This window comes from Ahaetulla prasina, chromosome 1, assembly GCF_028640845.1.
Source record: "Ahaetulla prasina isolate Xishuangbanna chromosome 1, ASM2864084v1, whole genome shotgun sequence".
In the NCBI taxonomy this organism is placed as follows: domain Eukaryota; kingdom Metazoa; phylum Chordata; class Lepidosauria; order Squamata; family Colubridae; genus Ahaetulla; species Ahaetulla prasina.
The window spans coordinates 22,850,458-22,862,673 of record NC_080539.1 but is presented as its reverse complement, the minus strand read 5'-3'; the positions used below and the strand labels follow the sequence as shown (position 1 = coordinate 22,862,673).

Below are 12,216 nucleotides of genomic sequence, written 5' to 3'. Positions count from 1 at the left end.
AGGGTTTTTTCGTTAACAGATTTTGATTTTGATTATAGCTTGTGAGATTGCTCTGGTCTCCATCTCCATGCCACCAAAATATAAATATATGATTGGGCTGGTTAAAGGAAAATCCTGCCACTATAATATTATTGACAACTAGACAGGGGTGAGCTTGAAAAATTTTAGCAAGAGGTTCTCTGCCCAGTTGCTGGGTGGGCGTGGCCATGGTGGGCGTGGTTAGTTGGCCTCCTGCACCACAACGGGGGTGGGTGGGTTTGCCCTTCCAGGGCTCCTGGGGCTCTCTGGAGACTGGAAACGGGCCTGTTTCCAGCCTTCCCGAACTTCCGGTAGGCCCATTTTTCACCCTCCCCGAGCCTCTGCGCATGCCCTGCACTTACCTGCATCCAAAAGGGGCCATGTGGGGACTCCTGGGAGGGGCAGGGTGGGGTGGGCAGGGCCAGCCAGAAGTGGGATTTGGGGGTTCTTTGAACTGCACAGAATCTTAGCTAGAGGTTCTCCCCCAGCAGCCCACCCCTGCAACTAGACAACCCATGATCGGTTGGAGTACAGGTTCAGAGACATTTCCTTACCTAAATAAAGAGATAGAATGACCAAGGGCAAAAAAGCAGTGGGAGCAGAAGTGATTTCCGACTTCGTATCGGCTTGACTGGTCTATCCAGGCTCCAGAAGATTAGAGCACGACCTGTCTACCTGATCTTCAGTGGCTGAAAGAAGGGACCCTAACCCTAGCTCTAATGTTCAGGCAGCTCTTAATGCGAGAATCAAAGAATTCACAAACTATCTCTTTTCTGTGATTGTGTGATTTTATTATTTGGTTCCATGTCTTCATAGTTATTCTTGTGATATATATCAGAATAGAATAGAATAGAATAGAATAGAATAGAATAGAATAGAATAGAATAGAATAGAATAGAATAGAATAGAATAGAATAGAATAGAATAACAGTTGGAAGGGACCTTGGAGGTCTTCTAGTCCAACCTCCTACCTAGGAAGGAAATCCTACACCACTTCAGACAAATTGTTATCCAACATCTTCTTAAAAACTTCCAGTGTTGGAACATTCACAACTACTGGAGACAAGTTGTTCCACTGATTAATTGTTCTGTCAGGAAATTTCGCCTTAGTTCTAGGTTGCTTCTCTCCTTGATTAGTTTCCATCCATTGCTTCTTGTTCTGCCCTCAGGTGCTTTGGAGAATAGCTTGACTCACTCTTCTTTGTGGCAGCCCCTGAAATATTGGAATAGTATCATCTCCTCTAGTGCTTCTTTTCATTAAACTAGACATACCCAGTTCTTGCAACCGTTCTTCATATGTTTTAGCCTCCAGTCCCCTAATCATCTTTGTTGCTCTTCTCTTCACTCTTTCTAGTGCACTCTTTATATCCTATGAGACTGTATTTTATTGCTATGTGTAATTGTCTGTTGCCTATATGGACTAATAATTCAGGACCAGGTGACAATATTTAAGAAATTGTGATACAAGTTGAGATTTCAAAACCCCTGTAGAAAGCTAGCACCCACCCTACTCCTAGAAGAATAAAATATTTTGGGGAGTATTAAAAAAGACAGAATATTGTATTTCCCTGGATGAGAAAAGGAGAAACAAGTTTTTAAAGGCAAAAAGCAGTTCCCTGCCCCTAGCAGATATTTGGTGCCCATTGAGAAAGACTGGGCCTCCAAGTTTCAACCAAACCTGGGAGCTCAGACCCCTGTATAGCCGCATGGGAGTCTGACAGCAACCAATAGAATAAAATGCCCTTGCCACAGAAAAAGGAAGCTCAAGTTCAAAGCCCAAAAGAGGGTATAAATACCTCTCACTCTCCACTCCATGTGCTCAGTTGCCCAGGACATCTTTCCAATCAGCCTCCATGTTTCCAGTGTCTTTCTCCCCGCTTGGAACTGAACCAGATGGATTTTTCTTCCAACACCCCAAAGTATTAAAAAAAAACCTTTACTTTTAAAAGAGGAAGGATGAAACCTGAAGTACTAGTAAATCCTGGGAACCTGACCAAAATTGGTCAAAAGAATCCAAGTGATAAAGGTTTCAGGCTACAAACTGTGGAATTCAAAGTATTGGCTTTGGGCCTAATGACTAGCTACTGGTATGTCCAAATCAGCCTGGCCAACCTTTTGAAGATCAGCACTACATTCTGATCCTTAGCTGATCTTTATAGCTTAGCAATACAGGCACTTATTTTCTTTTATTTATTTTATTTTAGGACTTTTATATTGCCGTCGATTCACACATGGCGACCCAAGGCGGCTTACAAGAATAAAAAACTGCACATAAAAACAATAAAACTAATAAAAGAGAGAATTCTATAATAAATTGATATAATAATATAATAAAATCACCCCCTACCTTCCGTCCCAGCGACAGCACCTCACACGAGCCATTTAATGGGCTCCATCCCACTCTGGGTTCTCCAGGCCCGCTGGAAGAACCAGGTCTTCCACGATTTCCAGAAGGGTGTTAGAGTGGGGGCCATTCTAATCTCTGGGGGAATAATGTTCCAAAGAGAGGGAGCCACCAGGGAGAGAGAAGGCCCTCTTTCTGAGTCCCACCAGGTGTATCTCCCTAGGGGATGGGACCCACAACATTCCCTGCCTCCCCCTCTGGTGGGTCAGGTGGATATGACCGGCAAGAGATGGTCCCTCAGATAACCTGGTCCCAAGCCATGCAGGGCTTTAAAGGTGACAACCAGCACCTTGAATTGCACCCAGAAGCAAATCGCAACCAATGCAGCTCCCGTAGGAGAGGTGATACATGTGCCCGCTGAGGTCTGCACAAAACCATGCTGGTCGCTGTATTTTGCCATTTTGTCATTTACTTTTTGGTAGAGGCTCTATTTGCATAAAACCCTCGCCCAAGGATTGTAAGACAGGATTTATTGTGCTTTTTAATACCTGTTTTGAATAAATGTTACCTGTTTTGAATAAATGTTACCTAGAAAGATAGCTTACAAATATTTTAAATTAATCAGTACATCATCGCTAATAACAATCCTTTGTTCCAGCCAATCTCTTGTTTTCTCTTCTTTGTTTTTGGAAGGTATGCCAGATATTACAGAGAAAATGGGAGAGACATGAGGGTTCTGTACAAAGTGTTTGGCGTCCGATTTGATATTTTGGTGAACGGGAAGGTAGTGCTTGTTTTTGTAAAATAATTCTTTCCATTGTCTTAGTCCCCTGGCTTATCTCTAATAGAACTGTCCTTCTCACAAACAGGCATTATGTTGGCTTGTAATCTTAGATTATTTTATAGATCACCAACTGTGTCAGGTCTTTATCCAGTGGTGGACTCCGATTTTGGCTGGAAAAATGGCCGGAAAAAGGCCTGAAAAACAGCCTGGTTTTTGGCCATTTTTCAGGCCATTTTCAGGCTAATTTTCCGGCTGTTTTCAGGCTGTCTTTTGGGCAGAAAATGGCCCCCCAAACGGCCAAAAATAGCCCCAATAATAGGCAGGGGGCCACCAGTGGTCCAATTTGCCGGTTCTCCGAACCGTGCAGAATCAGAACAACCGGTTTGGATGAACCGGTCCGAACCGGCAGCAACCTACCTCTGTCTTTATCCAACCTATCCTCAAAGGCTACCTTTCCTCAAAGTTCAAGGTGGCATAAATAGTCTCTCCCTCTGTCCTGTTTTATCATGACCACAAACTAAGATAACTAAGACAACAGACAGTGATTGACTTTAAGTCACTGTTTACTTTATTACTCAGAGGAATAGCTAGACTAATTGCTACTGTCTCTGCTTAATTAGTCAACTAAAGCTCAATCGAGGTCTTTAATTGGTGACAGCCCTAATAATAGCTACTGTATTCACATCTTCTTTCCCCAACAACTTTAAACTTTCTTTTTCCTCTGTTTTATCCAGGCAGGAAAATTTGATATTATTCCAACAATGACTACTATAGGTTCTGGGATTGGTATCTTTGGAGTGGTAAGTGCCTGTATTTTGTCTGTTTCTATATTTTGCTGAGATCTTAAGGTTTTACTAACAGTTCATAAGATCCCGAAAACCTTTGCAAATCTCACAGAAGTCCCATCCGAAACTTTAGCATGTATTTAGTCCTGACCTGATCAAAATCAGAAAATGCCTGGAAGAAATAACTGACCAACACATAGACTGGAAACCAGAAACCTTTTTGCTGGGAATACTCAATAGGAAATATAGTAAAGAAATAAGGTATCTAATCTTACACATGATAACAGCCGCAAGAATATCGTATGCACAGAAATGGAAAAATGAGAATATACCATCGGAGGAGGAAGTCATAAGGAAAATTCTGGACTGTGCTGAAATGGATAAATTAACAAAGGAGATAAAAGAAAAGGAAGATACGGAATATTATATAGTATGGAATAAATTGTATAATTGGATAGAAATTAGAAATGGTAAATGATGGAAAAAGGGGAAAATGTCACATACAAACACACACAAAAAGGGTAATGCATGAAAGAAACTGAATTGTGATAATGAATAGGTATGAGGGAATATATATAGAAATAAGGGATAACGGGACAAAAAAGATAAGTATAATTAAAGGAAACCAGAGGGGGGGAAATGTAAATAAATAATAGAGGAATACCAAAACGAAGCTAATGTAAAGGAGTATATGTTGTATGTTAGTGTTTGTTATGTCTTGTTGTTGTTGTTTTTGTAAAAAAAAATAAAAAGTATTTTTTTAAAAAAAAGAAACTTTAGCATCCAGCATTCTGGATAGTTATGTACATGCCTAAGTTTGCCCATGTAACATTGCTGCTATGGAAACTGCAATGCCTGCAAATTAACCCTATGGAGTTTTAAAGAGACTAGCACAGCTTTAAAGCCTAGGTGTCTCTAAAATGGCCTGCTCTGAGTAGAATCTGCCCATCTGGTGAAATGACATATTTTGGGTCCTACTGTCAAAGGGAGCCCTTTTAGTGAGGGTGTCTCCCCTCTGGATATAGACTGCCCTTCTCTAATAGGTTTGGAAGAGCCTTCCAAATCTGGTCTTTGGAGGGTCTTTGAAGATAGAACCACATGAACCTGGGGTGTTGTAACCATTGTAAATACATGCTGGTTACCAAGCACCTGAATTTTGATCATGGTGATCCTGCCGCAGTCATAAATGACAGGCCAGGTCGCAAGCCATTTTTTTTCCACTGCCATTGTAACTTCAAAGGGTTGCTAAATAAACGTTTGTAAGTCGAGAACTACCTGTAGTTTGGCTGCTTCTGTCTACATGAATTCTGTTCCAGCTTCCAGTGATGGATCTTAAGATCTATTTCTGTAAGAGTCTGTAGAGATTCTCTGTCATCCAGGTCATGGTTGTCCCAAAGGTGCTTTTTCAGGAGGCAACTGGACTTTTTTGGGCTTTTCTTTTTCTTTTGAAGACAGTTTGCTTATCATCCAAGAAGCTTCTTCAGCTCTGACAGGATGGTGGGAAATGGAAGGATTTGTATTCCTTGCAAATAGCTGATAATTTGCATCCTTCTAGAGGGTTGTTGAAGCACTTGGAGGTTTATCTGTGTCCTCAAGGTCACCTGAGTAGTGCTCCTGGTTCCTGTGGTCTGCAATTGTATAGACTTTTAGCTATACAATTTGGGATGAACACCCTTTGAATGGTGTAGGAGTAGGAATGGATTTCCAGAGGGGGAAAAATTGCAGACTACAGGAACCAGGAGCACCTCTCAGGTGACCCTGAGGACATAGATAAACCTCCAAGTACTTCAATGAACCTCTAAAAGGATGCAAATGACCAGCTGTCTGTAAGGAATATAAACCCTTCCATTTCCCACTGTCCTGTCAGAGCTGAAGAAGCTTCTTGGATGAGAAGCGAAACATGTTCAAAAGAAAAAAAAAATCCTGGTGCCTCCTGAAAAAGCACCTTTGGGATATTTCTGAAAGACCACAGGATCATTTCACCATCACTCCCCCCTTCATTAGCTTTATCCTTCAAATATTGACATGGTTATTCAGGGGGTTTTAATATCAGAGAACTTGTAGCATAGCTATATTTTGTGATTTAGAGTTGCACAAAATTCTAAAAATGTGGAATTCTAAAAACATGAAAGAAGGAATAGGAGATAAACCCACACTGATTTTTTTGTACCAACACGCACAGTGGTCACCTACACATTGCCAAAATAAAACATTACATCAGCAGAAGGAGACACAGCATGAAATATACTCGATTAACTGAAATATTGAAATACAAATTTAAGAAACATTACTATAATTTAAAAAGGAGGAAGCATCATGGAGAAAACTGGCTGAAAGGACTATAACTACAGTATTCAGTCTACTGCCTACTCTGTTTCCCTCAAAATAAGATTCCCCTGATAATAAGCCAAATTGGGCTTTTGAGTGCATGGTAATAAGGCCAAGCGCTTATTTCAGGGTTCAAAAAATAAAAGACAGGGTCTTATTTTCAGGGAAACTCAGTAGATACCAACTGATTGTGAATGTTCAAGTTGAGGACAAGCAAGGTTTATTAAGAAAGTTATATTCTCCAATAGAAATCATGTATTTGTGAGCATTCTGTCTTTATGGTGGAGGAAAAAGAAAGAAGAAATCATGTTGAGAAGTAGATCTTAAGAATATCATGCTTGCAATTGAGGAGAACTGACCAAAAAGGGAAAAACCAGGCACCTCTTCATTGTTTTTGTATTCCTAATTTCTTAGTGGTCAGTGGTCTAAAGAAGGGGTCTCCAACCTTGGCAACTTTTAAGACTTGTGGACTTCAACTCCCAGAGTTCCTCAGCCAGCAAAGCTCCTGGTCTAAAGGGACCAAGAGTCGGTGTTTCTACCATTTAGATCCAACAGTATGTATACTGCACAGTTGTCAATAAGTCAAGGTTCTTATTGAAGGTTTCAAAATTTGCTAAATAAACTTGTAGTCACACAACATTTTCAAGAGAGAGAAAGAAAATGAGTAAAGCCAGGACAGTAATTTACAAGATTATTTCTTCTCTAAATTATCATGGACGCCCATCTCACTTGTATTAAAAAGCAAGCGATACCTGGCAGCCAACTAACCATTAGAGATCTCTTTGAGAATGATAGAAGATGGTGTCCAGTTCTATCTCACCATACCTTTTAGAGTTAGACTATTTCAATATGTTAATTATATTGGTTTTCAGGTTTCCAATATGCTTTCTTTCTGGTAGGCCTCTGTACTTTGTGATCTGCTTCTATTAAATTTCCTATCTAATCGGGACTACTATAAGCAGAAGAAGTTCAAGTATGTGGAGCGGAATTCTGTCAATTCTGTGAGTAGACATCAATCTTATTCAGCTATGCACTGAAATATTGTCTTTTCCTTTTTGAGAAGGATCCCAAGCACATTTTTAAATGGAAATCAGAACTGAGAAGATTCTCCTGTCCAGTGACATCCTTTCTCATGTTCTGGATTTCTTCTGCCTAATCAGATTGACCATTGAATCCTCGTGGGAAGGAACTGTGGTAGAAACTGTCTTTTGTAGGATAATATGTTTACTAAGTCCCAGTAATTTTTATGATTCTGGTATATTTCCGTAAATTCTTCTTCTGCTCTGACTATCTGGTTTTAACTTTTAGATTTGATTCCTTATAGAATAGAATAGAATAGAATTTTTTATTGGCCAAGTGTGATTGGACACACAAGGAATTTGTCTTGGTGCATATGCTCTCAGTGTACATAAAAGAAAAAATACCTTCATCAAGGTATCTAAATATCTAAATCCTGGATTTTTGACTCCTTGTAGAAAACTCAGTAGTAAACACCATTTATCTCTCCAGAAATACAATTTCAAGAATTCTCCCCAAGCAAGGTAGAGATTTACTCCTATCAGATGGGGTAATCGAGTATAGGTACTCCTCAACTTATGACCATAATTGAGCCCAACATTTTGGTTGCTAAGCGAGACAGTTCAGTGAGTTTTGCCCCATTTTACAACTTTTCTTGCCACAGTTGCTAAGTGAATAACTACAATTAAGTAAGTAACCCAATTGTTAAGTGAATCTGGCTTCCCCGTTGACTTTGCTTGTCAGAAGGTTGCAAAAGGGAATCACGTGACCCCGGGACACTGCAACCGTCATAAATGTGAGTCAGTTGCCAAGCATCTGAATTTTGATCACATGACCATGGGGATGTTGCAACAGTCGTAGTAAGTGTGAAAAACGGTCCTAAGTAACTTTTTCAGTGCAGTTGTAACTTCAAACAGTCACTAAATGAATGATTGTAAGTTGAGGACTACCTGTATACCAGAAGGTAAAATAAAAGACCAATCAAAGCACAGAGAAGTCAGTGGCGTGCAGGAAGACTATGATGCTAATGTAAGAGCTAATTAGAACAAGAATCTTTATTGATCTCATACCTGCCCCAGATTCAATGCCAAGCTATAAGATTCAACCCATGTAGAGCACAAATTAGTCTCCCATGTAGACATTAATCAGATCCAGATCAGCTTATCTTCCAACAAATTGGGATATTTGGATAAAAGGATATTCTGTGTGGGATGGAATCTTTGCACCCAGAAGACAAATATTCCTGTATTATGCACCTTACATTCAGACCGAAATCCTAAAAACATTTTAGCTTTTTGCATCAGTCATATAATGTTAGATAAAGAGATATACCTCTTGTTTTATTGAATAACATTTATATCTTATAATCTTTTAAAATGATACTTTTAGGAAAAAGAAGACTTTGATATGAGGAACTCACAAGGGAAGGAAAAGAGTTCTCTATGAGATTGTAAGTGAAAATGGTAAACAATGTTCATGGGAGAAATAATCTGATCCCCATCATCCTATTTAAATAATTAAAGGTATATCCCCTTCTCTGCCTTCCAAACCTCAGAAATGTCATAGAGAAAGCAGAATCTAATAAAAGATCAAACATCATTGCCATCACATTCCATGCTCTGACTTTATCCAGTGGTGGGATTCAGCCGGTTCAGTCCAGTTCGGACGAACCGGTTGTTAAATTGATGGCTGGCTCCACCCCACCCCACCCCTTCCAGGAGTCTCCACATGCCTTGTTTTGGCACCCAGGTAAGTGTAGGGAGGCGTACTAGGCCCAAAACGGGACACAGGGGGATGCGCCAGTGTCCCTCCATGGCCCATTTTTAATCCCAGGAGGTTGCAGGGAGGCCTACTAGGCCAAAAACATGGCATGGGGAGGTGTGGTACAGCCATCCCGGTGGCCAGTTTTTGCTCCCAAGAGGCTACAGGAAGGCCTACTAGGCCGCTCCCTCTGCAGCCCATTATTGCTCCCAGGAGGCTGCAGGGAGGCCTACTAGGCCCAAGAGGGGCATGGGGGCGGGGCGCTCTCCCATCCCCTTTTTGTTCCCAGGGGAGCGCAGGAGACCAAGTGCTGCCTGTCATACCCCCTGGCCACACCCACCATGGCCATGCCTACCCAGCCCGTCACTAGGGCAGTGAACTAGTTGTTAAATTATTTGAATCCCACCACTGGCTTTATCCATTCCTAGTAAAAGCCAAGATGTTCCCATTGATTTCCCCATACGATTTTATTCAAATAGTAAATTTTTATACATGGTGGGGTATATATATTTTTTTTGAACTTGAAAATTATATGTCTGATTGTTTGTTTCAGGTGTCAGAGTTCCATCCTTGTATCATCTTCCTTTCTTTCCGATTTGTGGCAAAGGTGGGGTTTGATCCACCTTGTTCCCTTACACCCTGGACTTACTTCCTGAGATCCTGTTTTAAAGAATCGTTCAATGCTTTCAGCACCGAAACACTGGACCCACACAAGGAATGTGGATTTAAAGTCACTCAGTCTGGAACACTTCACACTTCAGTTATGTTTTGACCACAAGGTGGAAAGTGTTGCAATTGTGTCAGTTTGTAAGATTCCAAGGGTGCAGGAAACAGAAGCTGTATATAATGGGTTTGCTATCTTGTAGATCTAGACAAATTATAATGCCAGGTTTTCATCAGGTATTTGTGAGCTGCCTCACACTTGCTAGGGGCTATCAAGCTGCTGTGGTTACTTGAAACTAGGCAGCCCTGTGGAAGGGCTGTGTGGACTTTTCTTAGATGAAAATGCTACCGGTAGTACAAACTTTCCTACCCAGCTTCCTTTCAAATTCACTGGGACTACAATTCCCAGAATTCCCCAGGGATCTACAATAGAAGAATCTTGCCACATGGCCATTTTTACATACTTTGGCTGGCAGGATCAAACTACTTGATCAGATAGAAAAATGTGGGTTAGACAGCATCACCACCGGATGGATTCATAACTGACTGACCAACCACACTCAATGTGTAGTCCTCAATGGAACTGCATCTATATGGAGGGATGTATGCAGTGGGGTACCCCAAGGCTCTGTCTTAGACCCAGTACTCTTCAACATCTTCATCAATGATTTGGACGAGAGGATAGAAGGGGAACTCATCAAATTTTCAGAAGACACAAAGCTAGCAGGAATAGCCAATACTCCAGAAGATAGGCTTCAGATACAGAAGGATCTTGACAGACTTGAATATTGGGCGCTATCTAACAAAATGAAATTCAATGGTGGAAAAACTAAGGTTCTACATTTAGGCAAGAAAAACAAAATGCACAAGTACAGTATATGTGGTACCTCACTTAATAGTAGGAAACTTGAAGTCCTAGTGGACAATCATTTAAATATGGGCCAGCCGTGTGCAGCAGCTGCTAAAAAAGCCAACACAGTTCTAGGCTGCATAAACAGAGGGATAGAATCAAGAACACGTGAAGTGTTAATACCACTTGGTTAATGCCACTTTGTAAGGCCATACTTGGAATACTGCATCCAGTTTTGGTCACCACAATGTAAAAAAGATGCTGAGACTCTAGAAAGAGTACAGAGAAGAGCAACAAAGATGATTAGAGGACTGGAGGCTAAAACATATGAAGAATGGTTGCAGGAACTGGGCATGTCTAGTCTGATGAAAAGAAGATGTGAGGTGACATGATAGCGGTGTTCTGATATCTCAGGGGCTTCCACAAAGAAGAAGGAGTCCAGCTATTCTCCAAAGCATCTGAGGGTAGGAAAAGAAGCAATGAGTGAAAACTAATCAAGGAGAGAAGCAACCTAAGGAGAAATTTCCTGACCGTGAGAACAATTAATCAGTGGAACAACTTGCCTCTAGAAGTTGTGAATGCTCCAACACTGGAAGTTTTTAAGAAGCTGTTGGATAACCATTTGTCTGAAATGGTATAAGATTTCCTGCCTAAGCAGGGGGTTGGACTAAAAGACCTCCAAGATCTCTTCCAACTCTGTTATTCTAAATTCTGAAAGATAGCTTGTGAGCTTAATTGTAAAACTGAAGGCCTATATTATGCGCGCACACAATGTATACACTCTTTTTCTACACACACAACCTCCCCTCCCACCTTTCTTTTCAATCAGTGGCATCAACTCCTGTTCATATTCCATGAATCGGAAAAATAGAGCTGCAGAGATTTATTTTGAAAGAAATATTGTATTTTGTTGAAAATAGAGGAAATGAGAGCAAGAGAGCAATAAAACTAGTTTTGATACTACCTCGACTTGTTTTGCTCGGTGATTCCCTTTGTGATTGTGTACATATTGTCTCAAACTTCTGTAAGTTTCTCTCCCTCCCTCCCTCCCTCCTTCCCTCCCTCCCTCTCTCCCTCCCTCTCTCTCTCTCTCTGCAATATATCTGGAAATAATGTGGACAAAAATAAAAATATAGATAGATCTGGATCTAGATCTGAAAAAAACTGCACACAACAATGTAAAGATTTCCTTCTGATTTCAACACATTTTCAGAGCAATACAGAGCTTTGACAGAAATAGCAACAGGTTAGGCAAAGACCCAATGTAGTTGGCTCTCTATGCTGCTGAATCAACATATTCAACATATTATTTACGTGTTTCTTATTCTTACATATTAGTTTACCAATCAAGATCACTCTCAACAGTTTGCAATAGTCAAAATACCAGATGCATTTAAAATAATTAAAGTAAACTATTAAAATCCAGGTTTCAAAAGGTGCATAGAATGACGGGGAATGTCCTCAAAAAACAAGTCCAAGAAAAATGTAGGTGAACTTAATCAGTAAATAGGATGATCCAGTAGGGAAGGCCATATGCTCACAAGCCATGTGGAGCTTTATCAGAACTTTGACTTCCAACCAGAAATAATTTTAATGTCATTTTCTTCTAGGAAGGGAAAAATTAAAGTAGCAACCAAAGCTGATAAAAAATATTTAGGCTTTTTTT

General features: G+C 40.5%; 1 protein-coding gene across 2 annotated transcripts in view; it reads left to right on the top strand.

Annotated features, from left to right (window-relative positions):
* Positions 1-11,484, top strand: part of P2RX1 (purinergic receptor P2X 1) — a 50,436-nt gene extending 38,952 nt beyond the window's left edge. The window contains exons 9-13 of one of the 2 annotated variants that reach the window (XM_058164412.1): positions 3,056-3,146; positions 3,881-3,946; positions 7,159-7,260; positions 8,666-8,726; positions 9,591-11,484. In XM_058164412.1, the coding sequence (XP_058020395.1) occupies positions 3,056-3,146; positions 3,881-3,946; positions 7,159-7,260; positions 8,666-8,722 (316 nt within the window). In that variant the 3' untranslated portion in view covers positions 8,723-8,726; positions 9,591-11,484. Of the gene's footprint in view, positions 1-3,055; positions 3,147-3,880; positions 3,947-6,673; positions 6,832-7,158; positions 7,261-8,665; positions 8,727-9,590 lie in introns of those variants that run through there. The other variant, XM_058164413.1, reaches the window with a different exon arrangement.
* Positions 11,485-12,216: the final 732 nt, after the last annotated feature.